Here is a 23,661-nt window from a genome sequence, read left to right as displayed (position 1 = left end):
CAGGCAGGCTGGGGTACGGTTCACCACTGCGCCCTGTGTTCCCTAACAGCTGATACTGGCTAAACTGGACTGTAGGCTCTGGAGCAGGCATTTGTTTATATTTTTCACAACACTCACCGAAACAATAGTGTCCACTGTCAGAGAGGATGAAGCCAGGCGGGCAGAGGCACTGGAAGGTCCCAGGACTGTTGGTACAGGTGCCAAAAGAGCAGAGGCTGGGCTCCTCCAAGCATTCGTCAGTATCTGCAGAGGCAGCGACGGGAGCTGAGACAGGGCAACATGGATCTCCAGCAAAGCGGGGAGGGTTAGCTCTCCAACGTGAGCCGTAATAAGCATGGAAGCTTGGTGGGGACCTATGGTTGCAGTGTGAGCCACACTAGGTGGGCAGTGTGTACTGGAGGTCTTTCTCAGGTGTCTTCAGAGTCGGGCTCATGGTCAGGAGTTCATCTTTTAAATTTATTTCTATAAATGCGTGTTTATAGGTGTGTGTGTTTGTGTGTGTGCACATGTGATGTGGGAATGTACCCATAAGTGCAGGTGCCTGTGGAGGCCAGGGATATTGGCTCTCCCTGGAGCTGGCAGTTGTCAGCTGCCTGATGTGGGTGATGGTCTTCTGCAAGAGCAGTATGCTCTCTGCTGAGCCACCTCTCCAGACTCAGAAGTTCATCTAAAATAAATAATGCTGGGTATGGTGGTGCATGTCTTTAATCTTAGCACTCAGAAAGCAGAGGCAGGCAGATCTCTGTAAGTTATAGACTAGCCTGGTTTACATGGAGAGTTCCAGGATAGCCAGGGCAACATAGTGAGATCTTGCCTCAAAAACAACAGTTATTATACTTTTATTTATTTTGTGTGTACATGTGTGGAGGTCAGAGGACAACCTACAGGAGTCAGTTCTCTCTTTACTAGGTGAATCCCAAAGGTTGAACTCAGGCTTGGTAGCTAGTACCTTTACCTGCTGAGTCATATCACTGGCCCAAGTTCATCATTAGAGACTTAAAACTGGGCAAAGTTAAGAGAGACTAGAGATATTGTGCCTGTACTAGTTAGAGTTAGCTCACGTACCACGCTACCTTAGGTAGACTAAATTAAACAAGACCAGGCTGTACTGGTCTAAATGAGTCCATTCTATACACAATAGCACATTTGCTGAAGCCAGAATGGTCTAAGTTAGCCTAGGTTATACAAAGCTAGCCCAGATGGAAAACAGTATCAGATGTTGGCAAGTCAAACTGGCCCAGATTGTGAAAGGTTGGTACAAATGGAAGACTGGATTATCAGCAGTTGGGTCAGACTGGATCAGATCATGGCCAAGCTGACACACTTGCCCAACCAAGGTGGTGCACTCATAATGTCTGCAGAGGGGAGTGGGAGGTAGGGTCACCATGGACCCCAAGGTTATTGAGCTTTCCTTACGTTCTGCCCACTGGCTGATCGACCTGCTCAGGCTAGACTAGTCCAGGTTAGCCTATACTATATGAGACTAACCTGGTGAATTATCCAGCTAAGATCAAGTTAGACTAATTAGTCTAAAGTATATAAAATGATTCTTTTTTTTTTTTTTTTTTTTTTTTTTTTTGGTTTTTCGAGACAGGGTTTCTCTGTGTAGCTTTGCGCCTTTTCCTGGAACTCACTTGGTAGCCCAGGCTGGCCTCGAACTCACAGAGATCCACCTGGCTCAGCCTCCCGAGTGCTGGGATTAAAGGCGTGCGCCACCACCGCCCGGCTATATAAAATGATTCTTATGGGTGAGAATTCAGAGGAGTCTCTGAAGTACGGTGACACTCCAAACCCAAGTATATCTTACAGGGCGCACAAAGAACTCTCTGAGCCCTTGGAGGAAGGCCTGAGCCAGGAGCCAGGACAGTTCTGATAACAATGGAGCTGCACTTGGTGCTGTGCCGTGTGCACCTGCACTCTGACAGGGGGTTGTTTGGACACTCACCAATACAATGGCCACTCTGCACCTGGAAGCCAGGGGGGCAGGTGCACTGGAAGGAGCCTTCGGAGTTCTGACAGGTGCCTGGCAGGCAGGTCCCTGGGAGGCTCAGACATTCGTTGATATCTGTGGAGGGAAAAGGAGGGGCATCCAATGCCAGGGAGGAGGCAGAGCGCTCCCTGAGGTCTTTGGCCGGCACCTGCAGGTTAGCTGGGGGACAAGCCCTTCCAGGGACCGTTTTGGGTCCAAGGGAAAGGTTGACGCTCGGGAACACAGAGGCAGTGGAGGAAGGAAGGGTTATTTGTTCTTGCTGGGTCTATGGACCTGGAGGGAAGCAGGGAGCAAGATTTATGAGCCACTTGCAGGGGCCCTCCAAGATTTCCATGCCATCCATTCAGCACGTCTGCTATTTTTTATTTCATAAACTTCCCATTTGCAAGACAGCCTCACCCTGAACTATAGTCAGCTCTTCTTTTTTTATACTTTAAAATAAATAAGATGGATGAGTAAGGAGCTCATGAAGTCCCAGCCCCACCTGAAGAGCTGTTGCAACTGCAGGCTGCTGCAGGAGGAATCCAGTTTTCGACCAGGATATGGCCCCTAATAGGCTGCCTGTGCTCTAACAGAGGAGCCCACACCCACCCACATACCGGCACCAGTAAATGGACTCAATGTGCCTAACAAAGAGCACATGGAGTTGAGAGGGAAAGTGGTGGTGGGATAGAAGAGGTGGAGGGCAGCGAGCCAGGGGTGGATTTGATCAAAACACATATGCAGTTCTGAGATTCTCAATTTAAGAAATGCACAGATGTGAACTGGAACTATGCTCAGTCAAAAGTAGCAACTGCAGGTATATGAGGAACAGACTCTCTGAGATGGGCACTGGGGAGAGACTCACCCATGCAGTCCTTCTTGTCAGCTGTGAGCTCAAAGCCGTCTTGGCAGAGGCAGTGGAAGGAACCGGCTGTGTTGACGCATTGGCCAAGATGACACACTTGACCCACCAGGGTGGTACACTCGTCAATGTCTGCAGAGGGGACGGGCAGGTCACCACGGACCCCAAGGGGACTGAAACTTCCTTGTATTTCTGTCTACAACTAATTAACAGGTTGACTTTGATTTATTAAGGACTCTATATTTTATCTTGTGAGGTAGGTACCAATATTTTCTAATATACAATCATGTAATTCTATGAATTTGTCACTAAGTACTCAATCAACTATATCCCACACATTTAGATTTATGTTTTCATTCTTATTTAATTAAAATATCTTCTAATTTTAATTTATTTCATTTTGTTATATTATTTATTATACTATTTCAAATTTATACATTATTTCCTAATTTAATTTACTAAATTTCATTTAATTAAAATATTTTGTATTTTTTTAAAGAATCTTTACTTTTATTTATGAGTCTGCATATGAGCCTGCATGAGTTTAAATGAAACACATGTGTGTTGGTATTCATGGAGGCAAAAAGAGGGTATTGGATCCCCTACAACTGGAGTTACAGATGGCTATGAATCACTATGTGGGAGCTGGGAACTGAACTCAGGTTCTCTGCAGGAGCAACACATGCTCTTCACCAGCGACCCCTCACATCCTCAACCCCTATGTCATGCAGGCTTCGAAGCTCTATTTTTGGATTGCTATGTACTATGATTAGGTCTTCTCAGAGGGATGAATCTGCTCAATGTATGCTCTGCGTCTTAGTCCTTAACATGGCCCTGAGCATGCTAGGCAAGAGGTGCCATTGTTTCCAGACAGGGGAGATGGAGGCACAGGGGGTTAAATTGGTTGCCTAGTGATGCAACTGTAGTCATATTTACACCCATGCTCCAGCCTTGGACTACACAGGCAGGACTCACATCCTGCCTACATGATCTCATTCCACCAAAGCCATTTCCAACTTCTAGGCCCCAACTGCTGGCACATTCTCTCTTCTGCCCCAACCTTCTCTGTCCACATCAGACTTAGAACTAACAAAAGAAGTTCACATGCCCAATCTCATTGCAAAAATACCACCAATATGAAAGATCAAGCCACCATCTTCTCTCCAAAACCCACCAGTCCTGTAGAAATGTTTACCAATGAGAATTAGACTAAACCCAAGATACAGAATTTAAAAGAACAATCATAAATTTCATCTAAGAATTCAAGGAGTTTAAAAAAGATACACAAAAAACCAAGCTTGATGAATTTAAGGATAAAGAATTTAAGGAGCATAAACATGTGAGGGATGTTCAAGAAAACACAAATGTAAGGCTGATGGAAATGATGATAATACAGGATTTGAGAACGGAATTCAATATGGAGACAGAAACACTGAAGAGGACTCAAGCTGAAATTAAGATGAAATTGAAAAACTCAAAGGAAAGTCTTACATATAAAATGAATCATGTGGAAGACAAAATATCAGGTCTAAAGATAAAATAAAGGATTTATATCACTCCTTGGATATGCCCAAAGGACTCGATGTTCTACTCCACAGATACTTGCTCAGTCATGTTTTAGTGAAGTCATGAGTCTTGGAGGAGAACCTGCAACCACCACTTTACTAGACCAGCATAATCCCCAACTACACCCTAATATTTGTCTTTATACTCATAGATAGGTGTAGTCTTCACCCTTCATCAGTGAAAGTGCTCAATGCAAGAGACAGAGACCATTACAGGAAAGTAGAACCAATCTAAATGCAGAGTTGTGGAGCCCAGTCCCAATGGATGCAACACAACTCAGGGAACATGGCAGAATAGGGGGCATAAAGAACCAGAGGATCAAGGGATCAAGGAATTTGCTGAGACATTGTATTTCCTAGTAATTTCCGAAGCTATACCCATAAAGTCTCACCAACATGACTGCCTAAACATGAGCTGAACAAAGGCAAGAACAATAGGCAAGGTAAAGTGGACAGGGTAAAGCCCAGGAGACCTCAACCCTAAACAAAGAACTACAGGCAACCGTGGAATGCTGAGTGGGAAAAAGAGTCTTCTCCAGGGAAAACACATCCAATACCAAATGGTCAGCCCTGAAAACATACATACAAGTAACATTGTACAGTCTGATCTGGCTAAGTTTAGGGATATATATGAATAGACATAAACATATATGCAACAATTAATGAAAGAAGAGGCTATGAATTTGAAAGAGAGCAAGGAGGGGTACATAGGAAGACTTGGAGGCTGGAAAGGGAAGGTCTACCTTCTAAATTTCTAAATAATGTAATTATATGATAATCTCAAAAAGAAAAGAAAAAAATTCTAAAATAGCACATCTTAAGCTGGGCAGTTGTGGTGCACACCTTTAATCCTAGCACTCAGGAGGCAGAGGCAGGTGGAGCTCTGTGATTTTGAGGCCAGCCTGGGCTACAGAGTGAGTTCCAGGACAGCTAGTCCAGTTATACAGAGAAACTCTGTCTCGAAAAACCAAAACCAAAACCAAAAATACATCTTAAAAAATAAAATAATTAAAATTTCATTTATATATTTATGTATTTATTTTGTGTGTATGCCTTCACATGTCTTTACACCGTGTGCATTCCTGGTTCCTATGGAGGCAGGAAATGGGTGTCAGATCCTCTGGAACTGGTTGTGAGTCTACATGTGGATGTTGAGAATGGACTGGAGCCCTTTAGAAGGGCAGCCAGTGCTCTCATGTCTCCATCCTTCTATTTCTATTTCTAACCATGTGTCCCTGGTCTAGTTCTTTGCCTCCTGACAAAGAACCTGGACACTACAACATACTCCCCTGAGACAAGCTGGAAGTAACTCTGGGACTCAGATCTGTGTCTATATCAACTGGGTAAGTTTTTCCCCACATAGTCTTATTTTTTTTCTTTTAATTCAGAGCTGAGGACCGAACCCAGGGCCTTGCGCTTGCTAGGCAAGCACTCTACCACTGAGCTAAATCTCCAACCCCCATGGTCTTTTTTAAATTTACATTTTATCTATTTATTGTATGAGCATGCGTGCGTGTGCGTGTGCGTGTGCATGTGTGTGTTGTTATGAATCATGTGTAGAAGTCAGAGGATGGGGACCAACCACTGTGGATTGAACTCAGGTCATTAGGTTTGGGGGGAACTGTCTTTACTTATTGAGTCCTGTGTCCCAGTCACAGGGCCACTTTTGTGTGTGCTTGTCCAACCCAGGCAGCTCACCTGCACAGTCACTGTTGTGTGTCACCACAAAGCCAGGGAAACACAGGCACTTATAGGAGCCGACACTATTCCTGCAGGTCCCATTTCCACGTGGCTTCTGGTCACACTCATCAAGGTCTATCAGAGCAAAACCCACAAATCCAGAAGACTCACCCTAGGGAATTAATTAACCAGAAGGTCAAACTGGCTGGAGCTTGCCTTCCTCCCCTGCCTCTATCCCTGCCCAAAAGTGACCCCTGAGGAGATGACTGGGAAGTATACTCATGTTAGTATCAGCGATGCCCATTTGACACATGGGAAAACTCATGTGGAACACAATGCAATCCCAGACTCTCAAGATCTCAGTGTCTGGGTTTAAATCTTAGAGGGGGCGTGAATTAGGATAGATAAAAGGATAATACCCTCAGAAGAAATGAAGACCCCAGAGAGAGAGACAGGCACATGGTTTGGTCAGGTGAGGCTTGGAAGCCGTGGTGACAGAGACACATATAGCCATCCCCAGTGTCCACGCAGTCACCATGGCTACAGACATTTGGGATGTCCAAACACTCCTTCAAACCCCACCTGATGACGTTTTGCTGAGATCTCCGTATACAATACATGTAGATAACAGGGAGCAAAACTGTTCGGAGTCCCATTCAAGCTCCCACCAGGACCTTGTGCTGCTGACATCAGGCCCAGGTGTCACCTGTCACATTTTTACTCTGTGCTACCGATGGCTGCGCTCTGAGCTGCTCTTCCATCCTAGCAGTGGCAGCCACATCCTACCTGAGTCATAGCAGGTGGCAAAAGCTGGCTTGCTTACTTCCCTTCCTTTTGCTTTGCTTAAGTCTGACCTGTCACCTCCCGGGGGACCCCACTCACCCACACAGGTCCTACTGGGGACAGCTTGAATCCCCGGGCACACTGCATTCATAACTTCCAGGGACACTGATGCAGACTGCGCCCCTCTGGCAGAGTCCCTTTCCATGGGCACACTCATCCACATCTGGGGAGTCCCACAAACGGGATGGGGTGAAATAAAAGCCTATCACGATAGAACCCCAACCTGTTTTGGAAGCAACTAGAAGTGAGGTAAGGTTGATTATATGGGACAGAGACTCTGGGGAAGGTGCCAGTTCCTTAACACAGACAGGGAAACTGGGGCTCGTGGAGTGCTCAGACGAGAGAGAGAGAGAGAGAGAGAGAGAGAGAGAGAGAGAGAGAGAGAGAGAGAGAGAGAGAGAGAGAGAGAGAGACCGAGACCAGCCATAGAGTTCAGAGCTCTCTGTGTGCTGCATCTTCCCAGGCCCGAAAGTTTCTACTGTAGTTGAAGCCAATGGGGCATTCGCAGTGGAAGTTTCCACTCTGGTTGGTGCAGACACTGTGGGCACAGACGGCTGGAATCTCCCCACACTCATTGATATCTGCGGAGAGGGTAAGCCTTAAGAGACAGCCCAGGCTAGGGGACCTTCCAGGTACACTGGACCTCCTGAAGTCTGACAGAAGATAAAGCCACAAGATGGCAGGTGCTCCAGAAATCATGCTCTGAATAAAATGCAGCCATTTATACCTCAAAGAGGTCAGGATGTGGGAGGAGAGGTGAGATCAGGGGAATGGTTGGTACAGTGTGTGCCTTGCCAGCATGAAGGTCTGAGTTTAATCTTTAGATCGCACATAAAACAGCCAGTGTGGTACCTTTCATAATCCTAGCACTGGGGAGGCAGAGACAGGTGGACCCTGCATCTTGCTGGCCAGATAGCAGGCAGAAAACAGTAAATTCCAGGTTCGGTGAGAGACTTGGTCTCAAAACATAAACTAAAGTAAATGAAGAAGACGTCCTGATGTCTGCCTCTGGCCTCCACCTGTGTAATGCACCAGCATACAGACCTATACAACACTAGTGTGCATACACACACACACACACACACAGGAGTGTCTCTCAGAGGGGAAGTACGCTTGCCTAACATGTGCCAAGCTCAGGATTCCAAGCTTTGAACCACAAAATGAAAAACAAACGAAAAAACACCAAAAGTTGTTGGGGGTGTGTTTCCCTAGTTGGTGGAGGACTTGTCTAGGATACACAAAGCCCTGGGTTTGATCCCCAGCACTGTACAAACTGGGTATGGTGGCATATATCTAGTCCCAGCATTCAGGAGGTGGAGGGTGGAGAATTAGAAGTTCAAAGTTATCTGTGGTTGTATGGCAACCTCCAGGCCAGCCTCAGCTACCAGAGACCCTGTCTTTAAAATCAATCAATCAAACAAACAAAAAACAAATTGTCAAGTAAAACCAAATCAATTAAACAAACAAAACCACAAATTGCATCCCAAACTAGACATGGTGGTGCTTGCCTGTAACCCTAGCATTTAGGAAACTGAGGCAGGAGGTTTATGAATTCAAGATCAGCCTGGGCTACAAAGACAGACTCTGTTTCTACAAAACTAAAACAACTTGGGTATGGTGGTTTATACCTGTGCTCCCAGCATTTGGAAGGTGGAGGCAAAAGGACTGTAGTTTGAGGCTAGCCTGAGCTACATAGTGGGTTCCAGACAAGCTTGAACCTGGAGACTCTCTCCAAAAAACTATACCCTCCCTACAACACTCCCCAAACTCACATTCGAGGCTTAGGAAGCATCGTGGAGGAAGTCCAAATGTCTAAGAGCTGATGAATGGGGACATGGCATGGCTGTTGCAGGCACAAACTCACAAGATGAAGCCAGTGGGCATCCCAGCGGGGGTCAGGGGGGGCCTTCAGAGCCCCATCCTCAGCGGAGGAGCTACTGGCAGCAGACAGCTAAGTGAGGAAGAGTCACTCTCCTTCAGGTACATGGCTGTGGTTTCCACATCCCAGCAGATGGCCCTGCACCCATGTGCAAATGGGCAGCACTGACTGGACACAGGGGCTTATTAAACACAATAAAAAGGAAGACATGAGGCTGGGAGGGAGACTTGGGGGAGGAGTCATGAGGGGGAGCTGGAGGGAGGTAGTGGTGCATGGCTGTGAACAAAATATGTTGTATGAATGTGTCAACATTTCAAAGAATAAAAATATTTAAAAAGGATTAGTATATATGTGTATATATACCTCACTGTAAATAAATTAAAACCCAAAGGGTGGTGGTGGTGAAATCCAATAAGGAAAAAAAAGAGATGTGTCTAGGGCAGGATTCTTCAGGGTGCTGGAGGCACAGAGCCGGTGAGGAGGGAAGGTGGACAGGAAAGAGGCAGTGGGGGGGAGGCGAGGTGAAGGGATCTGGGACTGTAGGTGGAGAGTTTGCTGGCTACTCACCGAGAACCTTCCCTGTGTGGATGTCAGCAATGAACCCTGGCACTTCCTTCCCACAGAGGATCTGGTACTCAGCTGGACAGAGAAAAACAGAACTCCAGACCATACCCCAGCCCACCCTGAGAGGTACATCTCCGCACTCCCATAGCCTAGCCCTGCCTGGCCTCCCACATTCCTTCACTCTGTGTTGACTATCCCTAGGTTCAAATCTATGCAGGGTTACTTTCCAGAACACAGATGGGAGACTTCCTGGGTGTTTGTCTTTGGTGAGCAGCACCAACCGTGCCTATTACTCTTATTAAAGAGAGGACCAGGGAGACGGCTGAGCTGGTAAAGTGCCTGCCTTTGAATCATGAAGATCTGAGTTTAAATCGCAGGACCTATGTATAAAAGCTGGATCGGTAGTACATGCTTGTATTTAAATCTAGCGTTAGGGAGCCAGAGGCAGGCAAATCTCTGGGTTTTGCTGGCCAGACAGTCTATACAAAATAAACAAGGAACCCTAAAAATCTAAAGTGGAGAAATGACTGAAGAAGACATCCTGATGTCAATGTCTGTCCTCCACATGTGCACCTACACCAATGTACACACATACACACATACACACATACATACACACACACAGTGCTCAGTTACCACCTCAAGACTTTTCACTCTAGCCCCCACAGTCCCTGCAGGGAAGATTCTTGCATTTAAGCCCCCAATGTTCCTGTGTGACCATTAAGTTTTAATTATTAAAACTTGACAAAACCTAGATTAGACAGGGAAGGAAGTCTCAGTACAGTACTGCCTAGATCTGGCCTTTGAGCATGTTTTGGAGGCATTGTCTTCATTGCCTGAATAGATGTGGGAAGACCCAGCCTGAGGTTTCAGACTCCACTGTCCCCTGGCTTGTGGCCCTGGCCTGTGTGAGTGGAGAAGGTGAGATGAGCACTAAGCATGCTTTCATTCGTTAGCCTCCAGCTGTGGGTGTGGTATGACAGGCTGTTTCACGTTCCCGCTGCCTAGACTTCCCTGCAATGGTGGACTAAAACCTGAAGTTGTGAGCTGGAACAAACTCACAATATGCACCCCAAGTTGCTTTCTGTCAGAATATTTTACTACTACAACAGAAACAATACCAAGACAACCGGCATGTCCCAGTACGACCTGCTCCTTTAAGCTGCCAGGGAAGAGGAGCCTCTTCCATGGCCTTCCCTAATGGCTATCCTTACAGTGTGTCCTCCAGAGTTTCCATGTTAGAAATCTAAGCCCCAGGTGGGATGCTGACCGCGTCTGGAGAAGAGGCTTAGAGGAGGTAAGCAGGATCAGGAAGGTGGGGACTCAAGGTGGCATTACGGCTTCCAAAGAAGAGAAAAGGCACCCAAACTGGCACCCGTGTTCTGTCTCACACTGACACCCTCCACCATGTTGGGATGCAGCAACACAGCCCTCCCAGATGCTGGTGCCTTGATACAGAGCTGCTAAGCCTTTAGAACTGTAAACTGAACAAATTTGTATTTGGGCTGGAGACGCAGTTCAGTGCTAGAGAGCTTGCCTACCATGAATAAAGCCCTGGGTTCAAAACCCAGCACCATGAAATAAAAAAGAACCCCCAAAACCAAAATCCAAATCAAAACCTCTATTTTTTCTTTTAAGGATTATTTTGTTTTAAATTACGTGTCTATGTGTGTGTCTGAGTCTATGAATGCAGGTGCCAGTGCTGGCCAGAAGAGGGAGCCGGATCCCCAGGCATCTGAGTTAGAGGTGGCTCCGAGCTACCTGACAGAGGTGCTGGGAACCAAGCTTGGGTCCTCTGGAAGAGCACTACATGCTAAGCTCTCTCTCCAACCCTGACCTCCTATTGTTTAGAAGTAATCTAGTCTCAGCTATTTTGTTACAGCAACCAGACCTCACACTTAGAGCCATGGCTTGAATGTGTAATGTCCCCCACAGGTCAGTTTGAGTGATTGGTCTGAGTGATTGGCCTCCAGCCGGTAGTGCTGTTTTGGGGGACTGTGGAATCTTTAGGAGGTGAGTGGGGCTTAACTCAAGTGAGTGGGTCACTGGGGGTGGGTGGATCCTTGGAGGCTATGTCTGCCTTTGAACAAACAAACAAAACCAAGCCCCAGGTGGATCTTCGGCCTCCACAAACAGGTAGGTACCCACACATGCATATACCGCATGAAGACACATCCACATATGTGGCACACACAGAGAATAAAGCAGGCCTAGAAGCCTCTAACTATGTGTCCTTCTGTACTGTGCTGGGAGGGGCTAGGCTGAGAAAGTGGTTGGGAGGGGAACTCAGAGCTGGCAGGGGTGGACAGGCTTCACAGGGTCTATTCTAGGCCTGCCCCATGTTGTAGGAGCAGCAACACATCTTCTGGATCACACTGAAGGTTGGTTTGTCCCCACATGAACCATTATAGTGCCGGAAACACATGCTCTTCTTCATGTCTGCAGTTGAAGTCGGGGCAAAGAATGTGGGCCTCAGATTGGTGAAATGGCTCATCTGGTAAAGATGGTTGCCACCAAGCCTGACACCCTCTGACCTCTACATGTGTGCCATGATGCACACGCGCGGCCCCCATTTCCCATGCAGTAAGTAAATGAAAGGTAAAAAGAAAAAAGAAAAGATATGGGAATGGGTCCAAGTCAGAGGAAGAGTGCAGACTGGAGAGGGAGCTTATCCGTGGATTGCTGTGAACACTGGCTTGACATCTCTTCTCCAGTATCTTTCAGCCTTTGTTGGTCAGAGCACGACCTGGGAGGATTGCTATGGCTGCTCTGGGCTCCTAAGTCCTGCAGTATCGTTCAGTGTCACATTTAAGCACGTCAAACATACGCACGTGTACTGTCTCTTCTTTCAAACATACCTCTCTCTGCACCTTCCAAAGCTCAGAGGCTCTTGGTAGTTCTTCCCACACCCAGGTTCTGCTATAGCACCCACCAGCCTTCCAGCCCTCAGCCCCCAGTCATCACACTCCCTACCCATACAGTCGTTGCCACCATTGACCTGCAGGCACTCTGCAGGGTGGACACAGGTGCAATTTCCTAAGTCTTTGTAGCATGTGCCAGGGTCACAGATGTCTGGGTGTATGGGGCACTCATCCATATCTGCAGGGGAGGGAGGGTGGGATCGGTCAGGTGAGAAATGTCAGAGATTGTTTGGGTGACTCCCTTGGGGGATTCCCTACCCCAGGCCAAGTGAAGACACTTAATTATTGGCTTCTATTTGATTTCACTAGTTTAAAATTACACAGATATTTGGGCCAGGGAGACAGTTCAGTGGGTACAATGATTGCTGCACAAACTTGAGGATCTGAGTTTGAATCCCCAGAACCCACATATAAGCTAGGTAGAGTAGCATACAGCCCAGAGCTCCTGTGGCAAGGATGGGCAGAGACAGAAGAATCTCAGGAGGCTGTAGGTAGCTAGCCTGGTACACACAGGGCACAGACCCTGTCTTTGATAAGGAGGAAGGCAAAGACTGACCCAAGGCTGTCCTCGGACCTTCACATGCACACTGTGGCATGACCACCCACAGTCACACTGCCTGTGATAGTTTTTTTGTTTTTTTGTTTGTTTTTCGGTCAGGATATTTTATCACAGGAATAGGGCTGACACTAAGAGACAATATGCAAATAACTAAAAGCAATAAAAGCAGGAAGTGGGGCCATTACTTCCTACCCTACAGAAGCCAAGGAAACATAAGACAATAGAATAATTGTATGCCCTCCCAAAGAATCAGATGGATTAGAGGAAATGCATCCATTCCTAGAAGCATATAAACACAAGAGGAGCTGGACAGATAAGAGCATGTACGTTCTTGCAGAGCATTCACTGAGCCACTGGGGGGCTCAGAAACCACTTGTAATTCCAGGGGATCTGATGCCCTCTTCTGGCTTGCATGAGTACTGCACTTGTACACAAAAATTAAAATAAAATCTTAAAGATTTATACACACACACATAGAGACGGGGGTGGGATGGGGTGGATATTGAATGGCACTATAATAGAAAGAGATGGAACACAGTAGTTTAAGACCTTCCAACCAAGAAAAGTCCATAACTAAATGACTTCACTGGTGAATTCTACCACATACTAAAAGAATACCAATTATACTCAGGCTTTTCCAGATACAGTAGAGAACCATCCCTAACTCATCCAATGATATCAGAATCACCTCCATATCCAGAACAGACAAAGATACCACAAGAATAGATGCTGCAAGACAGTACCCCCTTGTGAACGCCCCAAAATGCAAAGGTCTTCCATAAGTGATCGGAAATGAGGGGCTGGCAATGGGGTGCCTAGCACCTGTCTAACATGTGTGAGGCCCTGGGTTCCATCCCTAGCCCTATAAAAGAAAATACTTGAAACCGTTATCAGGCCGGGGAAATGACCTGCCACTTGCACTTGACACACAAGCCTGATGGCCCTTGTCAAATCCTTGGAATCCACCTTTAAAGCTAGATGTGGGATGGAGAAATGGCTCAGTGGTTAAGATCATACACTACCCTTCTAGAGGATCCGAGTTCAGTTCTCAGCAACTAATGAGGCAGCTTACAGCTGCCTATAACTCCAGCTCCAGAGGATTTAACACCTTCTGACCTTCATGTGCACCTGCACACATGCACACACACATAGAGACAGGCACACATCCTACATTGGGATGGGAGGTGGAGACAGGAGAGTTGTTGGCAGTCTGCTGTGGGATGGTCTTTCTGTAGGCTGTGAATGTGTTGCCACCATTGGTTAAAATAGAAGCTGTCTTGGCCTATGGCAAGACAGGTTATAGCCAGGTGGGAAATCCAAACAAAGATACAGGGAGAAGAAAGGCGGAGTCAGGAGAGATGCTGTGAGCTGCTGAATTGATCAAGATGTAACAGAATACAGGTAAAGCCATGAGACACGTGGTGATATGTAGATTAATAGAAATGGGTTAATTTAAGATGTAAGAGCTAGCTAGTAATAGCCTGAGCCATTGACCAAACAGTTTGTAATTAATATAAGCCTCTGTGTGTTTTTTTTGGGACCTAGCGGCTGCGGGACACAGGAAAAAGTCTGGCTACACCAGTCAATCAGGAGGACTCAGGATAGTGGCAGGAACAGAGACCCTAACTCAAGCAAGGTGGAAGGAGAGAATCAACTCCTGAGAGTTCTCCTCTGACCTGTGCACACATGCTGCAGTATGTATGCCCCCTACACACTCACACACATACATACACACACGCATGAACACACATACACACACACATGAACACACATACACATATGCACACACACATGAACACACATACACAATACACATCAGCAAATGGAATCCAGTAGCATATTGTGGAGATGATACACCATGACAGTCAGTGGTTTTAATGCCAACTTGCCACACATTGGAAGCACATGAGCAGGAAGCCTCACCTGAAGGGTTGTCCTGATTGCCTTAACTGAAGTGGAAATGCCCACTCAAATTGTGGGTGGCACCTTCTGGGCACAGCCCTGATAGAAAGGGCCTGGCAGGAGGAAGATGACTCGCCTTTTGCTCACCTGACCTTTCTTCTTGCCTCTGAGTTGATTTATCCTGTTGCTGTTGCTCAGGATTCCTTATCTGATAGTAGAACCAATATTTCCAGGCTTCCATACTAAGAATCAATGGCCCTTCAGGAACTCTCAAGGTTTCTGGCTCCCAACTGGGACTAGTGAAGCATCCAGTACCATGGACTGAGCAACTACCAGGTTGTTGGTCTCTCTAGTGTGACCCAGCCACTGTGAGACCACTCTAATTACTGAGGTACCAGCCACGAGGACCAAGCAACTACTGTTACTATCTCAACACAAGCTGTTTTTCTGTCTGTCTCTCTTTGTCTCTCTCTCTCTGTCTCTCTCTGTCTCTCTCTCTCTCTCTCTCTATATATATATATATATGATATATATAATCTCTGTATATATATTATATATACACATGCACACACACATATTATGAAATCTTCAGCCATCCATCCATCCATCCATCCATCCATCCATCCATCCATCCATCCATCTAGTTCTCCAGGGGGCTGGGTGGATGTGGCATATTGATTACATCAAAGAGCTCAGGCTTCAGGGTCAGAATGGTCAGATGATTCTCTCCTTCAACTTGCTTGAGTTAGGGTCTCTGTTCCTGCCACTACCCTGAGTCCTCTGATTGACTTGTGTAACCGGAATTTTTCCTGTGTCCTGCAGCTACTAGGTCCCCAAAAAACCACACAGAGGCTTATATTAATTACAAACTATTTGGTCTATGGCTCAGGCTATTATTATAGTTGTTATTATCATAATAATAGAAAAACTTTCCTTATGGGGATGTTGCAGTGGTTAGATATTAATTGAGGATAGTCAGCACAGTGGTAACTCACAGTCCTGGCCAGAGTTACTGTTAGGCCACTACTACAATGCTCAATTCAGGACAATAGAGAGAAATGTGAAGTGTGTTTGAGTCAAAATGAGACTATTTCTTCTCATGTCTTTCCTTTCCCACAGTTAGCCAGCCATGGATCTTGGTCAGCTTTGGCTCAAGGAAGGAATATCAAGGTTGCTATTAAGCTATGTTACTTCCAAGTGAGTAGAAGGAAGAAAGAAGGGAGCTGGACTGAAGAGGGAGAGAAGTGGGGCGGCAGGATGTAAAGCAGGGAGGCCATTGCACCCATTAGCCTTCCACCCCCGACCTTAGAAAGCTTGGCAGAGCAGCATGTCAGAGATGGAGAGGAAGTGCCTGGGCTAGCCTGGGTAGAGTCCACACTCACCCTCACAGGTGCAGGTATCTTCACTGAGGCTGTATCCAAGAGGGCACTCACACTGGAAGGTACCGAAGGTGTTGGTGCAGTTGCCTCCCTGGCATAGTCTGGGTAACTCCTGGCATTCGTTGATGTCTGTCAAGAATTGAGGAAGCTGAGTAAGAGAGCTAAATCCAGCAGAGAACTCGAGGGATCCCCACAAGCTGCTCTGGGGTCCTATGGGCTCATTCAAGTATCCCCCAAGAGTTATCTCCATGACTATTGGGCATTTGGAGAATCTCTCTCAAAGGCTGGACACTTGAGTCAGTGCTGGCCCGAACCCAACTCCTTTATTTTCATCTTATCATGCATGATAGTTCTCTCAGGTTAGAGTATCTTTTCCAACACCATCACTCCCCAAGAACAGAACTGACGGGAGGATCGATGGCTGGATATGGAAAGTAGTGACTGAGCAAATATGCAAGTGGGTCAGTGGATGAGAAGGTCACGTGTGGATGAATAGAAGGATGGGTAGAGAGGCAAGTAGTTCGATGGACAGAGGATGGGCAGATAATATTGGTAGATGGAAGATGAGTCAGTGGGGTATATGAAAGAATAGATGTAAGCTTGGAGATGGAAGGATGGATGGATGCATGAGCCGATGAATTAGTGAGGGTAACTGAATGAGTAGATGGTATGTAGATGGTGTGGCGATTTGAATGAGAATGGACCCTCTAGGCTCATATATTTGAATATGTGGTTCCCAGTGGGTAGACTTGTTTGGAAAGGATTAGGATGTGTGGCCTTGTTGGAGGAGGTTATGCTTGCCTGCTGCTGTGCTCCCTGCCGTCATGGTAATGGGCTCTACCCTCTGAAGCATAAGCTCTAAACAACCCCTTTCTTCTGTAAGTTGCCTTGGTAATGGTTATCCTATCACAGCAGTAGGAAAGTAACTAAGGCGGATGATGACAGAGGATGGGTATATGATATGAGTGGTTAAGTGGATAGGTGAGTAGATAGATAGGTTGGGGATGAATGGAATATATGGATGGGAGATGGGATGGATTGATGGATGATGAATGGATGGATGAATGATTACAGATGATCAGGGAAGATGGATGCATGGATGGATGAATAGATGGACGTGTGGGTAGGTATCCATGGGTGAATAGGTGAATGGAGGCTGGCTGCCTGGCTGACAGGTTGTTTGAAAGGATGGATGGACGGAGGGATAAAATAATGGATGGATGGAAGAGTGGGTAGATGGAAAGCTCAATTAACAAACAACAGTGGACAGAAGAAATGACAGAATAGAGTAAAAGTTTCATGCATAATTTGGTTCTGCAACAAAGTCCCCAAGTGGGAGGACATGTTTGCCCAGGCTGCCCACCTGAGCACTTGGCACGGCGTGGGTGAAAGACCGTCAGGGTGTAGATGGATCAACAGCCTGTCAAGACTTACCTTCCAGAATCACCGTGATGGGATTGGGCCGGAAGCCCTTACCCCCGGGGCACAGGGTCCTATACTCTGCTGTAAGGGAAAAGGCTGCATGAGGCCGTGAAGAGAGGCACTTGGATAAAACCTAGCTGACAGGAGAGGGCCCCTTGAAAAAGGTGTAACATGGGCCCCTCCTTCGCTTTGCTGAACCGACTATGACTCAAATGCTCAGCTTTGTGGGCTGCCTAGAGATTCAGTATATGCTTGTGCTGGGGTGTGTGTATAAACATGGATTCCCATCCAGTGCATGGATAGGCAGCTCCTGAGGGATCCTGTTCCTACTGTACCTCACTCCTTTCCACTTTACTAATTTTCCAAACCTGTACCCTACTTGGGACTTACAGTTCTCTGGATCCCTAGTCCCTAGCACAAGGCATAGAGGAACTCTCCATGTTTGCTGACTGACTGAGTGATGGATTGAGTATAAAGAGAATTTACAGAAAGCAACTTTGGAGAGAGGCCTGGCCTTTGAACTGGCAAGGGCATGCTTTGTGACTTCCTGGTTTTGCTTCCTTGTCCCCCTGAGCCTTCTGCAGGCAGAGATGACCTGCAAGCTTCTGAGTCTCTGGCTCAGGCTCGCGGTCCTGCAGGGACTCACAGGTGTTGCCGATCGGACATGGCTTGCAGGGATGGCCCCAGGCTTGGCCCAGGGAACAACAACAAGACGCTCTGCTGACACCAGCTCCAATCTCTGCACTACAGGAAATGCCACTGTCACCTCGGTCCTGCACTTCCAAGAAACAGATCCCGGCCAGGGTGTCTGCACAGGCAAAAATGGGTGGTTAGCACACGGAAAACTATGTTTCTGTGTGTTACTGTGATCTCCACAACTTCCTGGTTACGTGTGTGTACGTAACCCTGAGTGTGTAACTGTGGCCTCTGTTCTGTGTGTCTGCCAGTGTGTAACTGTGTGTGAGTTTGTATGTGCTATGTGCTGTGTGTGTATACATGTGTGTAATTACCATCTGACTATAACTGTATATCTTTGTGTAACTGTGTGCATTTACGTGTCTAGTTGTGTCTGTAACTGTGAATCTGTGCACACCACACGCTATGTGTAACTGCGTTTCTCTGTGTGTAACTTTATATTGTGTCAGTGTGTTTCTCTGCATGTAACTTGTCTTTGTGTATAACTGTATTGTGTATAACTACATTTCTGTGTATGTATACATTTAAAAGTGTACATGTTACCAGATTTCTATGTGTATTACTGGCTGTCTGTTGTCTATTTGTCTGTGTTTGAGTGTGTTTCTCTTTGGGTAACTTGTCACTGGCTGTTACTGTGTTACTATGTATCTCTCTGTTACAAATCTGTGTGCATAAGTGTTTCTCTGTGTCTAAGTATACCTGTGTGTAATTTGTTTCTCACTACAGATCTCTCTGTAGCTGTGTGTGTAATTACCTTTCTGTGTGTAACTGCATGTCTATGTATTAGTAGGTATCTCTGTGTTACAATAGTCTCTCTGTGTGTCTATATATCTGTAGTTAAGTGTGTTTCTGTGTACAGTTTGGTCCTGTATGTAACTGTATGCATATATGTGTGTATACAAATGTTGTCTCCAATATATATATATATATATATATATATATATATATATATATATGTATTTACATGTAATTTTGTACATGCCTGTGTATAGAATTATGTTTCTATGCGTGTAATGGCTGTCTCTGTGTCTACCCATGTTTGTATAACTGTGAGTTTATATATACCATGTGTAACTTGCCTGTAACTGTGTATATGTATATAGATGCTGTCTCTAACTGTAATTATGTGTGTGTGTAATCATGTGTGCCTCTGCATATGCAGCTGCTTTCTCTGTGTGTAACTGTGTCTGCATGTAGTTGTGCTTCTTTGTGGGTAACTGTTGTCTTCTGAGAAACTACATGTAATGTGTGTCTAAACATTGTCTCTGTAAGTGTGTTTCTAAGGTAGTTGTGTGTGCTTCAGCGTTTTTCTCTGGGTGTAACCATGTGTATGTATAACTGCAGGTCTGTGTGTGGTTGTCTGACCTGTCCTCTGTAGTTCTTTGTATGTAACTACATTGGCTGTTGTCCTTGACTAGATCCACATATTTCTATGTGTATGCCTCCATATATGCCTGCATGCTTGTATGTAGTGGTTGAATATTCCTGACTGGACAGAAAAGATATGCACGTGTGTCAAACTGTGTGTGTATGTGACCATGTGTGTCTAGACCAGAAGGCAGTATCACAACAGGTGACTTCCCAGCCCACAGTTGTCCTGCCTGTTGGGAGCAGGAAGATCTTTACAAGCTGACACCGAGGGTGACCCAGGCCATAGCCCAGCCAGCAATACTGACTCCTGAGTTCCCCAGCTGCTGGCAGGTGTAGACTCACCAACACAGCCCACTCCACTGGGGTTAAGCTGGAAGTCCTGAGGGCAGTTGCAGAGGTAGCTGCCAGGGGTGTTAACACACAGGCCATTGATGCAGTTCGCAGGATTTTCACACTCATCAACATCTGTGAGGGACACACCACTGTCAGCCAGGAGCCCTCACTGTACCCCATCCCTCCCTTTCTCCTGAGTAGCCACAGATCTCAGTGGGCCCACTCAGGTGCTGGAGTATGAATGTTTGTCCTTCCCTAGGATGACACTAAACAGGACATGGTCTCAAGAGTCTGCCCTAGCCATTCAGCCCTCTCCCTTCCTCTGCTCGGTTCCATTCGGCCTAGGTTTATCTCCTTTCACATTCTCCCATCCTGAGTTTCCCAGAGCCAACATATGAAACTAAGATTTAGAAAACACTTTTGAGCCAGGGGTTAGAAAACCACTCTAAGGGCCAAATGTGGCCCACTGCTTGGTTGTATCAACAAAGTTTTATGGACACATGACTGAGCCCATCTATTTACATTTCATCTGTGAGAAGGCTTAGTGGTGGCAAAAGACACCTATTTAGAATGCTGAAACTTTTTACCATCTGTTTGTTATTAAAGATGCTGGGATAGGGGACCATTTTAGCAGGTGTGGTGGAGAGGGTACTTCATTTATTCACTGCATTTGCTCAAGGGATGGTAAGAGGGCAATTGAGATGGTTAGTTTTAATAATCAACTCAACACAACCTAGAATTACATGGGAAGAGAGTTTCAGTGATGGACTGTCTACACTGATTGTCCTGAGGGCATGTCTGAGGAGACTGTATTAGTTAAATTAATTGATTTGGGAAGACCAAGCTGTACCATTCCCTAAGCTCTTGTAAGAGAGGCGAATGGAGCTGAGCACAAGCAAGGAAGCAGGTATGCATGCATTTCTTGTCTCTCTGCTCTTTGATGTGGATGTGATATGATGTGATTTGCTGTCTCAAGCTCCTGCTGCTGTGACTTGCCCACAGTGGTAGACTATAACCCAGACTTGTGAGAGGACATTGACTTCTTTCTCCCCTAAGTTGCTTGTTGTCCAGATATTTTATCAATCAACAGAAATGAAACTAAACAGCAATAAGTCACGATGATTAAAAACAGAAAGTGGGATGGAGCAATGGCTCACTAGTTAAGAGCACTTGTTGCTGTTGCAAAGGACCTGAGTTTAGTTCCCAGCACCCATATGGTGGCTCACGACCACCTGGAACTTCTATCCTCCATGGGCACCAGGCATGCATGTGGTGCACTTATACACACTCAGGCAAAAACTCTCATACATATAAAATAAAATAAATAAATCTAAGAACAAATTTTTTTTTTTTTTTTTTTTTTTTTTTTTTTTTTTTTTTTTTTTTTTGGTTTTTCAAGACAGGGTTTCTCTGTGTAGCTTTGCGCCTTTCCTGGGACTCACTTGGTAGTCCAGGCTGGCCTCGAACTCACAGAGATCCGCCTGGCTCTGCCTCCCGAGTGCTGGGATTAAAGGCATGCGCCACCACCGCCCGGCTAAGAACAAATTTTTAAAATAAAGGAGTGATAAGGGCTTAAGAAATGGCCTACGTGAGTAAGAGCACTTGTGTAAGCACAAGCACCTGGGTTCAGATTCTCAGCATCAATGTAAAGAGCTTGAGTGCTCGCCTGTAACAGGAGGGCTAATCGTGGAGACAGGATTGCTCCAGCTCTCTGGCTGCCAGCCTTGCTTCACGCTCAGCCTCAGACTCTGTCTCAAGGGGATAAGATGGAGCGTGATAGAGCAGGATGCCTGACATCCTCCTCTGGCCTCATGTGCACATTCACCACACACATATACCAGATGCATATATATATATATATATATACACACACACACCCAAATACGTACATATACACAAAGGGGAGTGATGGAAACTATTCTAGACGAGAAGTCAAGGTGAGCGCAGTGTGGGAGCAAGCTGTGCCTCCCTACTCACAGTCCTGTGCTCTTACTCCCCAGCCAGGCCGACTCCATACCTGTGCAGTTGCTTCCACTTTGGTCCATCTCATAGCCTTCATCACAGCTGCAGCGGAACATTCCAGGCAGGTTTTCACAGTTCCCAAACACGCACAAGTTCCCAAGAGCACACTCGTCCACATCTGCAGGGACCTCATTTCAGCCTACTGTGCTGGATAGTATGCTCTGGAAACTTGCCCACTCCACACACCACTGAGCTGGACAGGGCTAGGCTGAGACTTACCCCAGCAGGCCAGCTGGTTCTTGGTAAGGTTGAAGCCCATATCACATTCACAGTGGTACCCGCCAGGTACATTGAGGCACTGTCCGTTCTCACAGAGGCCCACGTTCTCCATGCATTCATCCTTGTCTGAGGGGCCATGAAGAACATAGGGCTGGGGACCAACTAGGTTAGGACCCACACTGGATGGGCAGGAAGTACCAGGGATTAACCATTTACTCTCACCCAGAATCCCAAGTGGGAGCCCTCAGAACTCAGATGCTAACTCAGAATAGGCAGATAACCAAGATGGGGGATTAGGAGTAAAAAGGTGGCCATTGACATGTAGACTCCAGTTGGCTGCACACAGGGGACTTACTCACAACCAAGGAAATAAGATGGTTAGATTGACTATGGTGGTGTAGATTATAAAGAAAAACTAGTAATGGGAGAACTGGGGAGCAAAGGTCTGGGGAGATGGCTCAGTTGGTAAAGTGCTTGCCATAGTAATGTAAAAATCCGTCTGACTCCAGCACCCAGGGGAAAAAAGCCAGGTGTGATGGCACAAAGTGTAATCCATTCTGGGGAGATGGAGATCCCTGGATCCCTGAAGATCCCTGGCCAACTAGCTTAGCTTTAACTGGCAAGTCCTAGGGGTCCTAACCAGAAAAACTGCCTCAAAACAAAAGAAAACAAAACACAAAACAAGAAAGGGTCCTTCCACACACTCACATATGTGTGTACCTGCACATGAGTGCATCCTCCCACAAATTTGTACACACACACACACACACACACACACACACACACACACACACACACACACACAATGTAATAAGAATAACTAAAAAAAGTAGCAAGAAAAAAAGATGGTAACCAAAAGAGAGGACAGGTGGGCATGCAGACAGTGGCTCTGTGGGCTAAGGACATAGACTCTCTAGTACCCATGGGGCAGAGGAATACAACCCTGGTACTGTGATGTCCCATTCAGGTCCTGCCCTTCCCTCACCTTCACAGAATAAGCCATCTCCAACAAATCCTGGTTGGCAGGTGCAGTGGTAAGAGCCCACGGCATTGAGGCAGTTGGCATTTGGGTCACAACGATGCTGTTGGATGGCACATTCGTCCAGGTCTGCAGCAGATAGAGCCACTGAGGCTGTGGGGAGGCTGCCTCTCCAATCCCAGCCCTACATGGTCCCCACAAGCCATCTCCTAGTCCTCCACCCTCAATCCTATCCTGAGGTACTCACCATGGCATTTGAAGCCGTCCCCACCCCAGCCTGGGTGGCACCTACAGCTGAAACTCCCAGGGATGTTGAGACAGGAGGCGTGCCTGTCACAGCTATGTCTCCTAAACTCACATTCGTCCACATCTGAGGGGAGAGGGAACAGTGGTAGGAAACAGTCACAGCAGGGCAGACTCAGAGAAGCAGCAATAGAAAGATAAACGGAAAAGTGGTGACCTAAGGACCTTCCATTTTCCTCTATAGCCCAAG

The 23,661-nt window shown here is 46.4% G+C and overlaps 1 protein-coding gene across 1 annotated transcript in view; it reads right to left on the bottom strand.

Moving 5' to 3' along the window:
- Positions 1-23,661, bottom strand: part of Fbn3 (fibrillin 3) — a 67,134-nt gene that overhangs the window by 21,429 nt on the left and 22,044 nt on the right. The window contains exons 13-23 of the mRNA XM_076560359.1: positions 23,416-23,538; positions 23,175-23,297; positions 22,190-22,315; positions 21,966-22,088; positions 19,958-20,080; positions 18,195-18,356; positions 17,561-17,629; positions 16,130-16,255; positions 2,838-2,966; positions 1,946-2,065; positions 118-243 (exon numbers count right to left, since the gene is read on the bottom strand). Coding sequence (XP_076416474.1) covers positions 118-243; positions 1,946-2,065; positions 2,838-2,966; positions 16,130-16,255; positions 17,561-17,629; positions 18,195-18,356; positions 19,958-20,080; positions 21,966-22,088; positions 22,190-22,315; positions 23,175-23,297; positions 23,416-23,538 — 1,350 coding nt within the window. The remainder of the gene's footprint in view (positions 1-117; positions 244-1,945; positions 2,066-2,837; positions 2,967-16,129; positions 16,256-17,560; positions 17,630-18,194; positions 18,357-19,957; positions 20,081-21,965; positions 22,089-22,189; positions 22,316-23,174; positions 23,298-23,415; positions 23,539-23,661) is intronic.

This window comes from Peromyscus maniculatus, chromosome 23 (assembly GCF_049852395.1).
Source record: "Peromyscus maniculatus bairdii isolate BWxNUB_F1_BW_parent chromosome 23, HU_Pman_BW_mat_3.1, whole genome shotgun sequence".
Lineage (NCBI taxonomy): Eukaryota > Metazoa > Chordata > Mammalia > Rodentia > Cricetidae > Peromyscus > Peromyscus maniculatus.
The sequence above is the reverse complement of the archived record's forward strand: the minus strand, read 5'-3'. Positions and strand labels throughout refer to the sequence as shown.